Source organism: Manduca sexta, chromosome 4 (assembly GCF_014839805.1).
Source record: "Manduca sexta isolate Smith_Timp_Sample1 chromosome 4, JHU_Msex_v1.0, whole genome shotgun sequence".
NCBI classification, from domain to species: domain Eukaryota; kingdom Metazoa; phylum Arthropoda; class Insecta; order Lepidoptera; family Sphingidae; genus Manduca; species Manduca sexta.
Genome location: NC_051118.1, coordinates 3,787,961 through 3,810,014, shown reverse-complemented (window position 1 = coordinate 3,810,014; position 22,054 = coordinate 3,787,961). Strand labels below are relative to the sequence as shown.

The window sequence follows — 22,054 nt, the reverse complement described above, 5'->3', positions numbered from 1 at the left end:
GACGTGGACGGCGTCTACTCGTGACAAGGCATCGGCGACAACGTTGTCCGTGCCCTGCACATGCACGAAGTCGGTGGTAAACTGCGAAATAAAAGATAATTGATTTAATTGAACAGGAGGCAGCTTCTCGCGTCGTTGCGGGAATGCATAAATAAGGGGCTTGTGGTCAGTATATATGGTGACATGTTTGGCCTCCAAAATATGTCTGAAGTGCTGAACAGCTTCATATACTCCCAGTAACTCGCGGTAGTACGCTGGCCAGGTAGCCTGGCGGCTGGTGAGCTTTTTGCTAAAGAAAGCAATGGGCTGCCAGGCATTATCTACAAACTGTTGTAGACAAGCGCCAACATGAGTAGATGAGGCATCTGTGAACAAACCAAGCTTAGAGTTAGAAACGGGATGTGCCAAAAGAGTAGCATTAGATAAATGGTCTTTACACTTTTGGAATGCCAGTTCAAGGTCACTTGTCCATGGTACTGGCTTGGCTCCTTTTAACTTGCTAGATGCCAAAACTTCCAGTAGAGGTGCTTGTAAATCAGCTGCCCTGGGAATAAATTTGCGGTAAAAATTTACCATCCCCAAAAATCTGCGGAGTCCTTCCACAGTTTTAGGGAGGGGAAAACTTTTTAGGGCTTCAATTCTCTCAGGTGGAGGAGAGGTTCCAGCTTTTGAAATTTTGTAGCCCAGAAAGGTCACAGTGTCAGCCCCAAAAACACACTTAGATGGGTTAATGACAATGCCAAATTCTGATAAACGGTTGAAAAGAATTCTAAGGTGCTGCGCATGTTCCTCTGGTGTGTGCGAGAACACCACTATGTCGTCGACATATGCAAAGCAAAAATCTAAACCACGTATAACGCCATCAATGAAGCGCTGGAAGGTTTGTCCCGCATTTCGCAACCCAAAGGTCATATAAGGGAACTCAAAAAGGCCGAATGGCGTGATGATGGCTGTCTTGCAGATGTCATCAGGCGCAACCGGAATCTGTTGGTAGGCCTTCACAAGGTCGATAGTGCTAAAAACAGAGCATTTAGCCAGGTTATGGCTGACATCCCCTATATGCCGGACTGGATAGCGGTCTGGGATGGTTCTTGCGTTTAGTACGCGATAATCGGCACGTGGACGTAGACTACCATCTGCTTTTGGAACCAGGTGCAATGCAGAGGACCATGGGCTGTCGGAAGGACGGGCGGTCCCACAACGGACCATCTCCTCAAATTCCTTTTTAGCAGCGCATAGCTTTTGAGGCGCTAGTCGCCGATATTTGCATGCAACTGGGGGTCCCTCTGTCGTTATAATGTGGTGCGTTGTACAATGTTTAAGAATTCTCGGCTTACCAGGAGGGCGTGTTAAGTCAGGGAATTCCAGAAGTATTTTCTTAAAGGCGGAGTCTCCGGCAATAACAGACTTGACTGCGGGTTGAGCAGCTGATGCTACGGTAGCTGGTGAAGACAGCTTGGAGATCCCGTCTACTAATCTCTGCTGGCGACAGTCTGGCAAGAGATGATAATGGGCCAGAAAATCAGAACCAATTATAGGACAGCTGACATCTGCAATGACAAAATCCCAATTAAATTTTTGTCGGAGTCCAAAATTTAAGCAAAGGTTGATATTACCATAGGTTTTAATGGAGCTGCCATTTGCAGCCTGTGCCTCATATTTAGTGGGCTTAAGACTACCTTTCAACAAATGGCGGGGATAGCAGCGCAGGTCGGAACCTGTGTCTATAAGGAATTGACGCTTAGATGTGATGTCAGTCACACAAAGGCGGCCAGATGGATTGCAGTCAGAAGCCGCCATTACTGACTGCTGCTGGCGTTTCCCGGCTCCGGTGCGCTGCTGCATGGCGAAATACATTTGGTTGCTTTTACACCAAACCTTTGGTGGTACCAGCACATATTGTTGTTGGTGCGGGAGAACGACTTTAAGCGAGGCCTTGATGGTGCCCTTGTGCTCCTCGAGTTGTCTCGAGTAAGTGCATCTACCTTCTTAGTTAAGGCTTTGATGCTGTGCATGATAGACTCTATCTCTGCAGATTGAGCAGCCACAGGAGCACTAGGTGTGACCATATTAACAGAATTATTAGACTTACTGACAGGTGTATCCATAATAGCATCAGCTATGTCTGCCACCTTCTGCAATGGCAAATCTATTTGTGCCATTAAGATGTGCTGGATGTCCGATGGCAGCCTCCGCATCCACAGCTCCCTAATTATGTTTTCATCAGTCTTGGCACCAGCGAGAGTTTACAGGTGGCGCAAGAATGAGGATGGTTTGCGGTCCCCCAGTGGCTCATCACTGAGCAGTTGCCGAACACGCTGATCTCTGGAAATTCCAAATCGCTTTATTACTTCGGATTTCAAATTGTTATATTTATCTTTAGTTGGGGGATTTTCGATAACGTCCTCAAGCTCTGTTGCAACCCGAGTGTCTAATTTAGAAAGAATGTGGCCATACTTGGTGGAATCTTGTGATATGCCCATTGTATAAAATTATAAGTGTTAGCATTCGCAACAGGGACTTATATATACATATATTTTTAATTGCAAAGGCTGCATTTAAAGTCACATTAAATTTAATAACTTTAATTGTATTACATATGTTTATTTTTAATTTTAAAGGCTGCATTATAAGCCCAATAGAATATTGTAAGTGCCTACACGGGTAGCTAATATTTGTTACATTGTAGAGGTTGCATTTTAAAACCTCATTTAATTGTTCCACTGCCTGTGACCCTCATTCCTGTTTTCCTTTTTTAATTGTTTTTCCCTTTTTCTTTTTTTATTGACTCCATCATGTCGCAGGAGGATTTGTTGAGGCAAGTCAGGGAGCTGCAGGAAGAATTGGCCAAACTTCAAACACCAGCAGCTTCCAGTGATGTTAAAGCAAGTGTGTTTGGCATCACCATGAAATTGCCACCATTTTGGCATGACAAGCCAGCAATATGGTTTGCCCAGGCCGAAGCTCAATTTGAAATAGCGGGCATATCACGTCGGGGTCACCAGATGTGGAGCTCATGGGTTATCGTATTCTCCACGTTTAATAAAACCTTGTGTTCGATTTTATAATGTTTATTAATCCGTCACAACTAGAGTCACAACACAGAAAACTATTTTTATTTACATCCGTCATTCCAAATGTCACTACTTGAAATATATGTCACGCGGGGTTCTCACGCAGCTCGAGCCTACGCCGAGCGCCTATGTGTGCGCGGCGCAGGATTGGGCGCGTGATTTGAATTGGTGATCGCCACACTTCTATTGTTATCTTTTAACATGTTGAGTATTCTATGTACTCTTCTACTCATTCTGCAAAAAAAATCAATAAATCATAAATTAATGGCTTATATATACCAAACCCACCCATTAGTACCTTCACCATATTTCACAAACAAATTACTTACCTAGTAAAAAAAAAAAATAAAAAAATTAGCTTGAAATAAAATTGATTTATGTAACGTTTATATCTTCGGAATAGTAGTATTAATATAATACGTAAAAACATATCTAACATTTTATAATCACTATAATTACAATGCCTTGTACGAAAAGTGCTAAATAACAGTAGTAAAAGTATTATCTATAAACCTATTTATTAGAACTACTCTGTAAAATACAAGCAAAACTACTGTAATTCTGAATAAGTCATTTTTGATTTGAAGTGATAACAATAAAAAGTAGTTTTTTATATTCAAAATAATCTATTTTGAAATACTGAACATTATATTCAATAACTTAAATTCAAAACGAACACATTATCTCAAAAATTTATTATGTTTAAAAAATTAAAGTTCATTTAGGTATATTTTCTGTGCAAAACAACCAGTTTTGAAATATGGTTCTTTTGATATAAAATTAGCATTATACGTACGCGAATTCTTTATTCGAAACTGAAGTATTCCGAAATATGGTCGTTTTCTGTATAATATTAATGGACAACACAGATATTTTTTGAGATATGGCACTTTTGCGCAAAAGATACCTGTTTTCACTTCGGCGGTCGACGCGCAACTGACAATATGTCGGTTTAGATCATATTTCGCGCGTTGAAAACGAAAATTCAAAAAAAAACGGCTGCGTTGTTTTGTTCCTTAAAATGCAAAATCAACGAGTGTTTTTTTTTAAGTATGAAAATATGAAGGATTACAGTTGAATCGGTCATTTCAAAAATCTCATAAGTCACAGAATTATAATTTTTCAGAAATCAATAAAAACTGTTTCATACACAAACAAATGAGTTTTAAAGGGCTTTTTAATGTTTAGTTTAGTATTTGAGTGATAAGAAATTAAAATAGCGTATAATTTTTACAGTTTATTAATAGAAATAATGAAAAACATCTGAAAAACAGTTCTTGACTTATGTTGTTTTAGCAAGGAATAGGTTTAGTGACATATAATTTAAACAAAACAATCGCAGTAATCATATTTTTTATTGCTTATAATTAAGAATTGCACTTCAAAATAATCTTATTAACATTTTAGATACATTAACTTGTTATTTTTTATATTTTTATGGGACATAGTCATATTCTCCATCATTCTCATCTGGATTATTTTCAATAATTGCAGTTGGCCAGCTAAAATGTTGTTATAAAATGGCATATGCTCTTCCAGAATGCTATTTTCAACTTGTTTTAAATCATCTATTTTTTTTTTATTGATGGGCACTTTCAAATCATAGGCTTTAGTTGATGGAAGTGAAATAGAAGTTGTTAATTTCTTTATTAATGAGAACGAATGTTTGGTCAATCCATCAATATATTCCTCGGCTATGATAGTTCCTTTTCTATCTGAATCATACTGAAAACTCATGTATGTCGAAGGAGCAAATGACTTTTTCTAGTCCTTTGGGACTTTTTTTCCATAAGATTCAGTTGACAAACATGTTTTTTTGTACAAATTTGGCCACCATTTCTTAAATTCTAAAATATCTTCAGTTTTTAGTTCTACGACTGTAAATGTTGAGCTGGAGTTCGAAACCAAATCAATGTATTCTCCTGGGACGTAAATACGATCATGCTTTCGAACATTTTTTTTATGACTCCAAAATCACGGTCATTTGGTAAAAAGGAGTGACCTCGTGTGGGAAAATACTGATAAACTTTTTCAAATCTTTTAGAGTCAGTCAAAGCCAACAAAAATCTCAACATTGTATTATTTTTATTTTGACCGGGGCAGCCATCGGAAAAAAGATATAAATACTCAATATTTGGCCCAATATTATTTTTTATATAATGCATCAACATTGAACAAACCTCATTGGCTCCTTTGTTAGCAATACCTTCATGATACATGTAAAATGTCGATTTGCCTGTTTTTAAATCCTTAATACCAAAACAGTGAACCCATAATTGCCGTAAATAAAAAATGTTTTGTATAGGTATGTGTGGGAATGGTAGATTTTGCATAAAATCGAATGTTATCGCTGCAACATCATCTCGTTCTTTACAAAGATCTTGAACTGATGAAATTTTGTTATAAAACTTCTTGGCACGTCTTTTATGGATCATTAACCGAGCTACTACTGAACGTTTTGCATTTTCTGATAAGTTGGATTGTTTTATTTTTGTTGATAGTTCTTCGCAAGTTATACATGTGTCGACTTGTGGTCGACCAAATCTGAGGGAAAAGTTTTCATTGAAGTATTGCAAGTAAAATTTGTACTTTACATCGAGCTCTGGATATTGTTCTTTAAACATTGAATGCATTTTTTTGACATCCAATCGTGCATCAAGATAATCTATGTCTTTTCCTGCATAATGTGTCTTTTTCCTAGGAAAACAGAGGATGTGTTTTTGGGATCGCTGGATGTAGGTTTTTCTGCGAGCACCGTATTGAGGCTGACAATAATAAAAATTCGGTCTTCTTATAACGGCCTTTTATTTTATCGTTTAATTGTACAGAGCCGCGCACCCCACTGCGTGTGTTCGGTGTGTGTGAGTTCCCTTGTCGTAGACAATACTCCGTTTTAGTTATTGTCCATAGACATACCGATTTGCGTTCGGATACGCCACACCACCCCCACGGAGAAGGATAAAAGGTTAACAAAAATCGGGAAAATCCTTAAATTTAACGCGCCTACCAGATCTAGTAGTGTAGGGCAAGTTAGTTGTGGTTGCGGTCTTATCTGGTGATACAGAAGGGGGAGAGTTAGGAAAAATGGATTGTGGGAGGACAGACTTTCCAGGAACATTCGGTAGTTTCATCGGCGGCTCAGACAAGCTAGAATCGCTAGAGCTAAGGTTAGTGTGGTCAATGAAGGCCGGTTTGAGCCGATCCACGCTGACAACGACGCACTTTCCCTTGATGTCCAGTGTCATAGTCTTGCCGTCTTCGGCACGGTCTACGACCCGGAATGGACCGGTGTACGGTGGTTGTAGGGGGCGTCTAACGGTATCGTCACGGAGAAATACGTGTGTCGCCGATGCAAGTTCCTTGAAGATGAAGGTTGAGGGTTTAGAATGACTGGAAGCAGGAATTGGGCGTACAGTCGACATTTTGCGTCGCAATTGTACGACAAAATCTGCTGAGTCCTCGATGCCAACAGGTCCAGGATTTGAAATTAACATTTCTCCAGGTAGGCGGAGAGTTTCTCCATAGAGCATTTCAGCAGTTGTGCACTTAATATCTTCCTTGAAGGCGGACCGCATGCCAAGGAGGACGAAAGGGAGCGCACGAACCCAAGAATCCTGGTGGCACATAAGTGCAGCTTTAAGTTGGCGATGAACGCGTTCTATCATCCCGTTAGCACAGGGGTGGTAAGAAGTTGTTCTAATGCGCTTGGTGGCGAAGTGTATCATCAGTCGGCGGAAAAGGTCCGACTCAAACTGAGTACCTTGATCAGTGGTTATGACTAAAGGAACGCCGAAGCGGGGAATCCATTCTCTGGTGAAAGTCTCGGCCACTTCCTCTGCGGTTATGGAACGCATTGGCCACACCTCGGGCCATCTGGTACCTCTGTCAATAGCTGTTAAACAATAGCGGAAATCATTGCAAACCGGCAAGGGACCGACGATGTCGAGGTGGACGTGTCGGAAACGACCGGATGGAAGGTCGAATTTGCCGGGCGGAGCAGAGTTGTGGCGCGACACTTTAGCACGTTGACACGCCTCACAAGTGCGAGCCCACTCCTTGCAATCCTTTTTGACAGAAGGCCAGACGAAACGTTTGGTCACGAGATGGGTTGTAGCACGAGCGCCTGGGTGACTTAAGTTATGCAGTTTGTTGAAGGCTGCTCTGCGAAAAGTAGGGGTTAAATAGGGGCGAGGCTTACCGGTAGACATATCACAGGTGACCAGGATGTCAGTGCCAGGAATGACGACTTTAGTCAACTGAAGGCTAGAGTTATGGAGAAGAAGCTCAGCTAACTCCTGATCAGTCTCCTGTGATTTAGCAAGGTCTTCATAGTCTTGCTCGAGAGCGATAGCGTCGACGCGTGACATTGCGTCAGCGACGACATTGTCCTCTCCCTTAATATATTTAATGTCAGTGGTGAACTGACTAATAAAAGATAGTTGGTTCAACTGTGAGGGTGGGAGTTTTTCCCTACGCTGCACAAAAGCGTATAGGAGTGGTTTATGATCTGTGAATATGGTCACGTGCTGAACCTCGAGAACGTGGCGGAAGTGTTGTACGCTTTCGTACACCGCCAGCAGCTCGCGGTAATAAGTTGGCCACTGCGCTTGTTGTGTGGTAAGTTTCCTGCTAAAGAAAGCAAGGGGAAACCACTGCCCATCAATTTTCTGCTGAAGGCAGGATCCGACATGGGCACTTGAAGCGTCCGTAAACAATCCAAGGGGCGCGTCGTTAATCGGATGCTGTAGCAAAGTGGCATTGGATAGACTCCTTTTACAGGCCTCAAACTGCGTCAGTAGCTCAGGCGACCATGTAAATGGTTTAGCGCCTTTGCCATTGGTAGCGACCACAGCGTCGATAAGTGGGGCCTGGAACTGCGCGGCGTGAGGCACGAAACGGCGGTAATAGTTTAACATGCCGAGAAAACGACGCACACCTTGTATAGTCTTCGGAGGGGAAAACTCAAAATAGCTTGCACTCGTTCTTGTGGGGTCTGGTGCCTTCTGGGCTGATATGGTAACCCAGAAATGCCACTTCACGAGCACCAAGGATACACTTCGAAGGGTTGATTACTACCCCGTAATTTTGGAGGCGCCCGAAAAGAATCCGAAGATGCTCCCGGTGGAGAGCCTCATCTGCAGAGTAGACGAGGATGTCATCCACGTAGGGAAAACAAAAGTCGAGACCCCGTGTGACCTCATCGACAAACCTTTGAAAGGTTTGACCGGCGTTACGGAGACCGAAGGTCATGAAGGGAAATTCGAAGAGGCCAAACGGAGTAACGATGGCGGTCTTCGGGACGTCCTCTTCTGCCACGGGGATCTGGTGGTAGGCCTTGACCAGGTCGAGGGTGCTAAAGATATTGGCACCTGCAAGATTGTGGGCAAAGTCGTTGATGTGTCGGACCGGGTAACGGTCTGGTATTGTTCTGGCGTTCAGTGACCTGTAATCGTCACAGGGACGCCAAGTGTTGTCTTTTTTGATGGCCATGTGCAAGGGGGACGACCAGGCACTTTTAGATGGTCGTGCGATGCCTGATTGAATCATGTCATCAAATTCCTTTTTGGCTGAGATTAATTTCTACGGAGCCAAACGCCGAGGCTGACAGGAAATGGGTGGCCCGTCCGTTGTTTTTATAAAGTGGACAGTGTTGTGTTTGACCGTCCTGGGAAGGCCTGGTGGACGGGTTATATCAGGAAACTCTGCCAGCACCTGTGCGAAAGCAGAATTGGCTGAAGCAACGGCTTTGATACTGGGTTGCTCCGATGTTGCAGAAGAGGCGGAAGCTGAAAGGCTAGTGGTTCCGTCAACCAATTTTTATTGCGACAATCTGGCAAAAGATGGTAATAAGACAGGAAATCTGAGCCCAGAATAGCGGTGGTAACGTCGGCAACGACGAACTGCCAAATAAATTTCCGGCGGAGACCAAGGTTCAGTGTCAAGTTAATAGTGCCGTAGGTCTTAATACTGCTCCCATTAGCGGCGCTGAGCTCGTAGTCAGTGGGTTTCCTCTGACCTGCAAGCCAGCGGCGTGGGTAGCAGCATAGATCAGACCCAGTGTCAATAAGGAATTGTCGCTTAGTGACATGGTCAGTGACAAATAGACGGCGGCCGTTGGGTTGAGTGGAGTCGCAATCAGTCGCCGCCGCTACTGATTGCTCGGAGGGTTTTCCGACTCCCAGTTGCAAGGAGTAACACACTTGTTGGCATTTGTACCATACTTCTTGTGATACCAACAACTCGAGCGGGCATTGTAAGTGGTATTGCGGGAAGATTGCCTTCTTCTAGATGAGGAGCGATCCCGAGACCTAAAGCGACCAGTGCGGGTGGAGGATAGAGCAGCAACTTGCTTTCTTAGCTCCTCAATCTGCTCCATCAAGGTGGTCAGAGAAGGCGCGGCGGCAGTGGCGCAAACATTTGCAGTAGCTGGTTGCGCCTCAACAATCTTAGTCAGCTATGTCGGCGATCCTCTCCAAACCGAGATCGGCCTGGGCGGCGAGGATGCCTTGAACATGCTGAGGTAAGCGTCGTAGCCATAACTGACGAAGGATGTTGTCGTCGGTAAATGTGGGCCCTGCAAGAGATTTCAGGTGACGGAGGAATTGTGATGGTTTCCTATCACCAAGTTCCTCCTCACTGAGAAGTTTCCTCAACCTTTGTTCTTCAGATGAAGAAAACCGTTTGACAAGTGTGTTTTTTAAGTTTTTATATTTGTCCTGAGCCGGGGGATTGGCCACTATGTCCTCGATTTCCCCAGCAATTTGATGATCAATTTTGCTGAGAATGTGACTGTATTTGGTCTCATCCGTGGTAATCCCTGCAAGCAAAAACTGTGCCTCTGCTTGAGCAAACCAAACGTTTGCCCTATCAGGCCAAAATGGTGGCAGTTTTATAGCAACCCTGCATATGGACGTAGCATTAGGCTGCACTTGCGAGGCGCGCAGATTAGCGTTTTCAGCCTCCAAAGCGGAGAGGCGAGCTAGCAATTCCTCAGACATGGTTAATGAAAGGGAATGAATAAGCAGGTGTTGGAAAGGAACCACAACCAACCGTCACCACACACAATAATAAAATTTAGGTTTTTAGATATTTGCACTTGTGATAAACATAAAATAGCAGATAAACATAAATGAACACAAAATGGTAAAATACTTAGAAATTAGTTGTGTGGTTTGATATAAGCAAATACAAAATATATACTTAATCTAAATGGACAATAACCATTGAGCGAATTTCTACAATGAGTATTAACGTTACGGTTAGTCCGGCTGATTGCCATCACTTATTTTATACAAAGGTATGAACAAATTTAAGTTAATGTAAACAAAGTTGGATTAAATGTAAACAATATTAACAAATGCTATATGGCACTTTAAATTTAAATAGCAGTCACACCGAATGTCACTGGATGTTATCGTTAAGATTGAACTTCACTGAGGTTAAAATGTCTGTAATGGACTTGTAATTTCCAAGTCTCCGGCAAAAACGTAGATAAGCAGTACTTGCGTGAACCGGAACGAAGCACGTTGACAGGTGACAGCTAAGTTGACAGGTGACAGCTAAGTTGACAGGTGACAGCTAAGTTGACAGGTGACAGCTAAGTTGACAGGTGACAGCTAAGTTGACAGTTGACAGGAGCAGTCATTTGCTAGTACGGCCGATGCCGATGTTGCCGATGGCGAACCACGGTGGCGCGGCATAGCACCCACGCCGATGACGTCACTCAAGTGGTTGTTGAAATACAATTTCGGCGAACTTCCTCTTGAGATTTTTTTTATGCACAAACTTCCAATTGCGTTGACTCTCGACAATCCGGGTGTATGGGACCGATCTAGCCGTGGCGGCGACCGATGTATCTCGCTCAGCGTCGTAGTTGCTGGACCGGGTAAGCGGTGAGCTTGCGGGGGGCCCTGATGAGGCCGATGCTGGGCGAAAGTTGTTGCCACGGCGTTTTTCAGTCGTCAATGCTCATCAATACGGCTGTTGCAGGTTGCGACTTACGTGTTCACATCACGTCGGGGTCACCAATTTGGGATCGCTGGATGTAGGTTTTTCTGCGAGCACCGTATTGAGGCTGACAATAATAAAAATTCGGTCTTCTTATAACGGCCTTTTATTTTATCGTTTAATTGTACAGAGCCGCGCACCCCACTGCGTGTGTTCGGTGTGTGTGAGTTCCCTTGTCGTAGACAATACTCCGTTTTAGTTTTTGTCCATAGACATACCGAGTGGCGTTCGGATACGCCACATGTTCGTGTATTTTTTGGCATATTTCAGGAGGCACTGTATTTGCTTTCGGGTGGCATCCTCTCTTATCTATTGGACTCTTCCCTTCATTAAGCAAATCACAAAGTCTGCGAACTCTGGCTTCTGTAATTCCATACAGGCTGATAAATGCTTTCTTGCAGACTTTAACTTTATCAGTTTGTTTTAAAACATAGAATTGAAAGGCATTTTGCCTCTGTGTAGCATTTTCTTTTCGAGGACGCCTTTGTTTTATATCTGACTTGTCAATAAGTGTTTGAAGAAATATATCCTGCTCATTTTTGGTTAAAAAACAGTTCATTTTTGAAATGCAAAAGTCCATGTCATCTTGATTGAAATTCGCAAAACATTCCTTCTTACATCTGCAATAATTAAGCGATATATTAGGTTTATATAGACCCCTTTAAAAAAACGTAAACTGAATAAAGGTTTATGGCAAACTTGCCTGCAATTTTCACCAGTAGATCTTGGAGCTATTTGTTTTCCTCGATAATTAGTATGTGCCTGACCTTTAACTTTAGAATTTTTTATAACATTCCTTTTATATTTTGTAGGATTACACGTTCTCTTCTTTTTCGGCTCACCATCACTCTCAGTTTCACTTGAAGACATTTTTTAAAGCAAAAATTACTTTTCTCTTAAAATAGTAAAAGACAAGTGAAGTTCAAATGACAACGACAATAATAACGATGGTTTACAAAAATTTCAATATTGTTGAACCAATCAAAACAAAGCAAATTTAAAATGTCAATCTCAGTCATAAACTACTCCTGCCATCTAGTGATGCATGCAAAAACCTCTTAAGTCATTGACTAATGTTGTTTTAGCAATGAACGTCTTTCACGCGGTATTATTAAAAGAGGAAGGAATGTATTGACTTAAGCGGTTTTTACCCAGAATACGCATCTACCTTTGAGGAAGCATTTTCTGCAAAAAAACGTATGTTGGAAAAAATGTGACTTAAGTGGTTTTTGAAATGACCGATTCAGTTGTATTTTTGCAATAAAAACGTTTTTAGTTTTTTTTTATTTGTGGTACTTTTGAATTCAAGCAGCGATATGGTCACTTGCTCCCGAGTCTAAAATAAAATTCTTAGAATACAACAAATTACTTTGAATCTCTCTCGTTACAAATGAAGTTTTTGAATTGGAACTCTTATTTTTCTCAATAAGCTTATATTTTACTAACTTACAGTCTTTTATTAAATGACCCGTCTTATGACAATTATGACCCTCTCTATTTCTACACTAATTTCTTTTATGGCCTATTTTACCGCACTCAAAACACTTCACATTATGCCGCGCGCCAACCACTAACGCAGAATCTTGCTGTCTGCTGCTACTGGCCCAGTTACTGGTGCCATTGCTACTCCGCTCCTCTTCGACTAGCAACCTGCCTGTCAGCTCCTGTAACTTCTGTTTATCTTCTGGCACACTCTCCCAGGCAGATACAAAATGCTTATATTTATCTGGTAGCGGCATAAGTATTTTTGTGATGATAATACTTTCAGACACTTTTTCTCCGACTGTTGCCAACTAGGTCACACACTCTTCTATCTTGGATATAAACACCGCTATAGGCTGCTCATATTTTAAATTGAAAAATCTTTGTTGCAACAAATGTAACCCGACCTTCGTAGATGGTTCATATAGGGTGCATAACTTCTGCCACATTTCAGCACTAGTAGAGCATGCAACTAAATAAGTTATGACTGTCTCTTCAACTCTGGTTACTATAACTTCTTGAGCTTTGATGTCTCTCTCTTCCCATAATTCTTGTGCTTTATCATTTGTTGCAAGCTTCACCTCGTTGCCGGTTACGACTCCCCATAACTTCTTTGCACATAGAACAACTTTTATTTGGAAACGCCATGCCTGCCAATTACGGCCGTTGAGAACGATTGTCTTATTGTTATTTTCAGCACTCGACATATTGGATGCAAACTCTCACCAGTATAATCTTCACAATCTTCAGTACAATCTTCTTAACGCAAGTCACCGTCGCCTAATTTCGGACCACGTGTTGCTCGGGCTCCAACCGTTGCTACAACGCGACTTACTCGAATCAAGCTTCTTAGGTACAATCTTTCTTGACTTGGCCCATAACCTGTTAGGGTTTATGTATGGGAGGCCAGAGAAACGCTCATATATGAGTAACCTTTTATTATATCTTAATCTTAACTACAGCACAACGCTTACTTATTGAGTGGCCAGTTTAAACAGTACCAATAGAGATGGGCAATGCCAACACTAGTGATGCCCACATTGTCATCTATTAACAATACATTTATTCCGTTTCTTGGTATCTTTTATGATTTGAGATTTGTCTTGTTTTTTTCTTTCCATTTCCTTATTCTTTTCTCTTGCTCTTCTTTTTCCCCTTTCTTTTCTTTCCATCCCATGCTACTGACAAAGGGCATTTTAGTTGTATTCCTGACTCCTTTTCGTTTAGGTGTTTTCGGTAAAACAAGTATATCATTGAGGTATACATCCTAGCCTTGCAAAAGTCTGGTGATGAACATGGCAAGCTTTTTTTAACAAAGTTATTTAATTACAAAGTTTTTTAGATATTATTTAGAAATCTGGTACAAAAATATTAATTAAATTTGAACCAGATCTGTAAATGGTGACTGAAAAAGGAATGAATTGAACATTGAAGTTCGAAAAAACATTATCTATACTTGTACTAATTCGTGTAGTGCTAGTGTTTATTAACGGTAACATCTTTATGGATGAAAAATATGTGGAAATTCCATTTTGGGGATTCATTCTAAAATCGATATTGAAGTCTCCCACAATAATCAGACGAGAACATGAAGTATACCTATGGAGGTTGCTGCCGTATATTGTTGTATTTATGCATTCTATTGCAATATTAATTGGACATTATGGTGACCTGTATATAGTTATCACTCTGACATTAAATATTTCAAAATGCAAGCATTCACAATGGTAAAGTGTAATTAAATAACTGTTTCTGTTGATTGCGTTAACATAGAATTTTGAATTTATTACAGCTTAAAGATTTTATAGACCTGAGTATTTGATATGAATTTCAATTTAATACCTCTACGCGTTCATAAGACATGTTATTTCTTATCAATGGCAAACCTAATTCAATTTCCCAGTACATTCGAGTATGCGGCAGTGGGGCAATGCCCAATAGCAGGCAAATACTTATGTACTTTTTCAGCTCCGTAACGCTTGTAAAAAAAGGCTTTGATATTTTTTTCTGTACATTAAACTTATGTATTTCTTCTTCGATATGGCTCAGAAAATCATCATCAAGTACAAAAAATATTGCAATGGAATTTCTGATAATGTTTCTTGTGGAATTTCGGCAATGTGGATTCAAACTCAATAGGTAGTTTCTTTATTTTTATTTATTTCTACAAGAACAACTTAAATACACACTTTGCAATACGGACCGTGCGGCATGCACCCTGAGAGAGGCAGCAGGAAGTGCTTTTTATTACAACTAAAAATAATTAATGCAGTGTTACCATTTTAACACTCCCCCTTAACACTACATTACTTATATTAAAAGTAACTAATTCAGTAATCTTTTGTTTCTAAATTTCAAAACACTTTTTACATACTATTTAAACAAGTATTAATGTTATGAATTAATCAACCTTCTTACAACTAATTAACTCTCAGTTAAACCCAAACTGTCTCTGTTATAACATTTATAACATAATTTTCTATAATATCCCTCATAAAATGATATTTAATATCAGTGTGTTTTACTCTTTTACTGTTTTCTCTATTATTGGCAATGTGTACAACTTAAATTATCTTCAAATATTAAAACTTATTTTTAGGTCATTCAATAATCCTTTAATCTATAACGATTCATGAACTAGGGAACTTAGTGCTATATACTCAGCTTCGGCTGTTGACAGTGACACAGTGTTTTGTTTACAAGTGGCCCATATAATTATGTTGCCTTACCTAGTCAAACAGAAACCAGAAGTACTCTTTCTATCTATACTGTCTGCAGCCCAATCAGTCTGAATACTCTATGCTGTCATGCATAACTGGATTTATAGGACCATCTGAATGTATTAATTCTATTAATATTGAACTTTGTGCATCATCTTTATTGAAAGGTAACCTTGTTCGTCCTCCTTTTATACATGATTCACATAGTAATTTATCATTTGATATATTGCAGTCTATTAATTTTGCCCTTTTTAGTTGTAATAACTTTTCTGTAAATGCATGAGCCAACCGTTTGTGCCAAATATTATCTAAATTTGAAATTGAGTATGCTTTTTGTGCTGACATTTCTTTTATGAAAAGCTTTATTTCATACAAGTTTATTCTTTTTATAGCCTGTTATTATTATGTTTTATTATTATAGACCTTTTCTTTTTCCAATTTTACTGAATGTCCATGTTGTCCTATTTTATTTATTGACAATAAATTATTTCTCAAGTTGGGGACGAACATAACATTTCTTAATATGCAACTTTTAGTCATAATGGTACCTATTTTTGTGGCATATAGTGACTCTTCTTTCTTACCTATGTTTATTCTTATAAGTGTTTTTTATTCAAGAAATTCGTGAAAATATGTATCAGTATTAACAAAATCATCCGCAGCACCCGAATCAGCATAAAAATAAATAGAACTTTACTGACCTTCACTGATGGAATGCTTTGAGTCATCATTAGTCATGAAGCATACGGCATCAGCATCTTATTAGTTTCTACGACATGAGCTTACTTATTTTTATGAAAATTTTGATTTTTAAACCTCCATTGCGACTTCTTGTGTCCTTTCTTGCCACAGTTGTAACACTCATATTTAAAATACTTTGATTGTTCTCTCTTATTTACATTACAGCCTCTCCCTCCAAGTCACGGCTACGTCTCGGACGGGACTTGGCATCAATTTTCAGGAGCCGGTCCCTCTTACGGCGCGAAACCAATTCTCCCTTAGCTAGATAAGGCGTCAGGGAGCTGACATGGTACTTCCCTAGCAGAACAACATCTCTATCTTCAATTTCATAAGACGTAGGGCTAACGAGTCTGCGTACGTGATAAGGACCCTCGCGTCGAGGACCGAATTTTGCCGTGTAACCCTGTGCACATGAACTGAGCCGATGGCTCTCCAATAATATAAGATCGCCCATCTGATAATGGAGAACTTCGCGACGACTCTTGTCAATTTCTTTCTTCAGAATATTCTTTTTCGCAGGCGTAACGCGATAGGGGGGAACGGATATTAGGGGGTGATCACCTGTGTCTATGCGATGAACCGCAAAAGAAGTAGCGGCTCCCCCTGTCTCGAAAATGTCCCTATTGATGTCTAGGACATTCGAAAGTCGGACGCGTTCTCCAACAGTTAAGCGCGTCGCTTCGTCCTCGCGCAATAGGTCTATCGTAGAAGAGACAATGCGCGTCCCTACGTCTTCGTATTCCAATGGAAATGACCCCGGTTTATTCCGCAATGACCAAATATCCCTACGAAAGTCTAGTACCATACCAGCATCCCCAACGAAATTAATACCTAATAATGATTCCGTCGCGCCTGGGAGTGCCACAAATTGTGTTGGTGCCACCACCCCTTGCACAGTAACGTCAACCAATGCCGTTTCTACAATATCGCTATTGGTGACACCGTTGACGCATTTAAAATCATAATGAACTTTGAGAAACACATGATTATTTTTACATAAAAAAATTCTTAAACTATCTCTCGCGATCAACTGTTTAGCACCGGTATCGTACATTCCGACACGCATTACGGGACGACTTCGCGGTTGACATGTCGCTGACACTGTAGCTACGGCTTGAAAGGGCATAGCGCTCGATGTAGACGATGCTCGACAAGTCGTACACTTCGCACGTTTGACGCCTGACGCGCTACAACCAAAGCACACGAGTGACGAAACCGAAGGCGGCTATGACGTGCCGTCTGTTGCCTTAGTTTGGTTCCGTTCGCGCTACCGGGAGCAGTCGGCCTTTTCGTGGCCGTACCTCTTGCAGTACCCACATAACGACCGGGATTTTGTCTTAACCGTAGAAGTGGATGGACTTGCCGATTTTTGGAAAATGGCTGGGGACAGCCCATCACCAGCATTCGACTTGCGCTGTCTCGTACGACACTCTTCAAACAGATCTTCCAGGCGACAAGCCTGGGATAACTATTATATTATTCCAGGCTATGATTTGAAACCACTTCGGGAAATTTTCTCCCTTATTCTGGTACTCAATAGCCCGTAAACCATATCAAGTTGTACGTCTTCTTTTAAACTACCAGGTGGCAGCTGGGCTATCAGGGCTCTCACCCTGCATATAAACATATCTGTAGTCTTGTCCCCTTGTTCTTTGGAGAAAATCTCTATAAATTCTGTGAGGCGGAAGACGCGGTCCATATGTTTGCTTCAGTAGGTCAATAGCGTTCGACCAACTCTCGATCGAAGCTTTCACACCTTGCCACCAGGTCGCAGCCAACTCGGTGAAAAGCATCGGAAGTCCACGCAGGGCAATGCTGTCTTCAATACTGACGCACTCCTTGTAAACTTGGATAGCGTCAGCCATATTATTATTATTCGATTCCACGCTCGATTCGGTAATGTCCGTATGACTTCGCGTGCGCGGTATCGTTCACCCAATAGTATTATTTGAATACAGTTCAAAAGTTCGTCAGATAATAGCGTAATAAATAGTCTGAGCCACTTTAACACACTTGAACATAGACGAAATGTCTATTTGTATTGTTCAGAAACACAAACACGTTCAATGTACAAAACTGCGTAATACTGTTTAGAAAATGAGTATAATATAGTGTACTTATCGTCCCTTAGGCGACGTAGTAGGTATAACTCGCCGTGAGGAGTCGTGGTTGCGAAGAGGCGCGGCGGCGGCACCATTCATGTCGCGTCTCGCGCGCGATCGCTTTTCAAGTCGCGGTCACGTAGGCCACTTGCAGGCCGTTTATAAGCACAAACACTATCACAGTCATACACAAGAATTTCTTAGCTCACACATTACATTAATAACTGAGTTTTTAAACAACTAATGCTAGTAAGCCGAACGTTGGGCAGCCAAATTATCGCTTGGGTGTATGGTTTGAGTGCCTTGTCGGGGCAGAGAAATAATGCCAAAACACTGAGTTCCAAATATAATTAACTTTTAATACACCGAACATTACAACGTTACTAGCACTAAAAAACAGTATAGGCTCAAGCGTACGAACCACGCCCACGCGGGTTTCCATCCCGGGAGAGAGTTACTCGGGCACTGCGGAAGCGCGGAGCGATGGACGCGGGCGCAAACCGTAGACTTTTGAGCGGGGAGCGAGGGGTGGCCCGTGATGCCGCTGTGAACTATGGCGGCGCGCTACAAATGTAGTAAAACGTTTGTGCACTTTTTCAATTACTTTCTTTGTAAAAAATAATAGCATAATCAATAAACACAAAAAATAACTTACTCTTTCGTAACGAAATTTTTCTGCCACGACTGATGGACTGACGCCATTAATGCCGGTAGAAGTTTTGCCATTTTAATCGAACTTACCATTAGGGAGTATGTTTAACTCTACTCCCTCGCTTTTTGTTTTGTATTTTTAGTCTCATTCCATTCAATAAAGTTATTAATTTGATGCCACTGATCATCAACTCTTGCTATAAGTTCTGCACATTTATTGAACTCAGCCATTGTGTCAATCAGCGGTTCTTTATTGTGATTAAGTGCTTCTGCAATCCTGGGAACCTATTTTTTATATCTTCAATTAGACTGACAATAAATATTATGCACTGATGCTGCATAATACGTCGTCCTCCCTTGATAATCCTTTTTCTCTCATTTCAATTGTTTGTTTTTCAAATTGGAACCCAAGATAACAATTTTGATCCAAGATTATTCAAAATTCATGTGAGCTGATGCACCGGAGTCAATATACCAGCTGTAGTTGTCATTCAACTGCATTGCTGAAAAAGCTGCTATAAAACCATTATTATCTTTATTTTTATTTTCAGACTTGTCCTTTTTAAACCAACAATTATTACTAATGTGCCCGTATTTATTGCACACAAAACATCTTGGGCCTTTTGATTTAGACTGACAGTGGCTTTTATGCGATGGGGATTTTTTATGTGAGTTTGTGTAAAGTGCAAAAGTCTGGCTGTTTTACTTCTTGTAAAATTTTAGTTTTAATTAAATCAGCACTAATTTGTACACCCGAACTCTCTATACCCATTATCATGGGTTAATATACATCAGGTAAACCCGCCAACATTAATGTCCCGAGTCACTCATCATTTACTTGAAATGAAATATTTCTTAGCTTATGAGCTGAAGACATAATTTTATTTACATAGTCTTCAACGCTATTACTCGATTCTAATGTTGTATTAATTAGATCCTTTAATAAACCAACCTTGCGGGGTAGACCGGAGTCTTGGAATGCCTTTGATAAATTATTCCATATCTCTTTTGCAGATTTTGCCTCTTGAATATGAACGAATAACATGGGATCCACTAATAGTAATTACACCTTATCATACGATGATCTGTCTCAAAATTTATATTGTTTATCACTGAGAAATTATGGATCAAAGCTGGTTGATTTGTTAGCATGTAATCAATTTCGTTGAAATGACGCCCATTCGGCGATCTCCAAGTCCACCTCTTTCTATTTTTTCGTTTAAACATACTATTTATGATGGTTAAATTATGTTCTAAAGCAAATTCTGTTAATCTTTGACCATTCTTATTTCGCTTTCCTTCAGAAAATCTGCCAAATATTGTGTCTTCTCCTCTCAACATTTTTCCTACTTGGGCATTAAGGTCTCCCATTACTATCATGTTTTTTGTGTTAATAGAGCTTATCGCATTTTCTACAGCCTCATAAAAGAGTTCAATTTCTTCCATTTTGTAGCTTTCTGTGGGCGCATAAATTTGAACAATGGACCAAGCTGTGTTTTCTGATACTTTTATTTCAATAGCCGCTACTCTATCGGAAAATGACTTTAAATTTATTATATTATTTTTTTGTGTTTTTTTAATTAAAAATCCTACTCCATGTTTTCCATTACTCCCCTTTGTGTGATAAAGAATAAATTCTTCATGCTTTTCTATTTCTTCTGATGATCTTCTGACCTCGCTTAAGCCAATAATATCCCATTTGATGTCTTTTACTGCATGTCTTAATTCTGTTATTCTGCTATCTTGTAACAATGTTCTTACATTCAAACAAGTTATATAGAGGTATTGGGTTTCATTTTTTGTTTTTATATTTTTCCTCCATGTGTTGCGTGTAACCATGGTATTGATTGGGGGGCTGTGGTCGGGCTCCCCCACGGTGACCAGCCGGCTTGGGGGAGGTGGAGAGACACTACTTAGACGTTTTTTTGTTCTTCGTTTGTTTTGGAAAATAAAACTTACGTTTCCATATTTGCGATCTCGAATTTCACAACACAAAACGAAAAATAACTAACTTCAAATCAATTATAATAGCCGATGACATTTGTAGAAAGAAAGAGTCGCTATCTACCAATTTTTTTTCACATTAATAACGACACGTTCAGTTCTACGCATTTATTTCATAAATGACACCAAATTATATATTTTTTATTAGAAAAAGTATTTTATCAGAAAAAGTATTTATAAAATACTAAGATACTAAACAAAAGTATTTAAATATAAGATACAAAATCCTTTATAAAAAAGTATTTTAGATACAAGATGAAAATACGTATTTTGTATCTTGTATCTGTATTTCAAATACTTGTATCTTAGATAAGTCAAATCACTGTGTATGCGATGACGGCTGCTTGCGGGGGGACGTCGGTTACGCGTGGTGTAACCGACTCGAATCGGGGTGGACTCGTTACGCGCGGTGATTACGCTCGGGCCTCAGCCACGTGTTCAGATGCAGCTACCGGATTTGTATTCAATCACTCTTCTGCCTTCGAAGACCCACACATACTTTTGAATTTACGCTCTTCATATTCTACGCTTTAATCTCTTGGAGAATAGGAGTGAGCGGAACTGAGTCTATGACAGAATGAGATAAGTTACGGATAGAAATTTCAGCGTCATCAAAATCTGACTTAACATTAAGCCTTTCAAGTGAAGAATCAATTGATGCTGCAGGACAAGAGAAATCTTGAGAAAATAAATCATCATGCATTTCACATTCTGAATCTGATCTGTCAGTTGCATTTGACAAAGCATGCTCTTTTTGAATCAAAGATATTTTTTTGCCATCGTGAAGGTTGTAGACAAGAATAAACAAAACATAATGAGCAATAACCCAAAACCAAATGTCAGTGCTTATGACAATAAGTGATTGCATCAGTATTGAATTAAAAACAATAAAAAATATTAATACATATGTGGGATATAATGCCGAGACAAAAATATCGTCTTCAAATAAATCACAGTCTTTAAACTAAAAACTTAAACTACGTCTTATAAAAAATCACGTCTTACTCCCCTGACTACGCACACGCCCTCTTAATTTCCTATCCCTTTTCTCCCTCTTTCCCATACATCTCTCTCACTCCCACAAATCACGTTCCGTTTCCCACATTTCGGCCGTCCTGCTCCTATGTCTGTCCCCAGACATTCCCCACATCATACATACTCTCTTCCCCAACATTACAGATCTAAGTACAAATTATTCTTCTTACAAAAATGTATTATTATTTTTTTTTAATGAAGTTTTACAAAGTTTACATTCAATATATATTTCTTATTA

General features: G+C 40.1%; 1 protein-coding gene across 1 annotated transcript; it reads right to left on the bottom strand.

The window, feature by feature from the left end:
• Nucleotides 1–9,520: 9,520 nt before the first annotated feature.
• LOC119190337 lies at nucleotides 9,521–10,072 on the bottom strand. Its single transcript, XM_037442086.1, has one exon. It carries the CDS (start codon nucleotides 10,070–10,072, stop codon nucleotides 9,521–9,523), a length of 552 nt encoding a protein of 183 aa, XP_037297983.1.
• Between the last annotated feature and the right edge of the window lie 11,982 nt (nucleotides 10,073–22,054).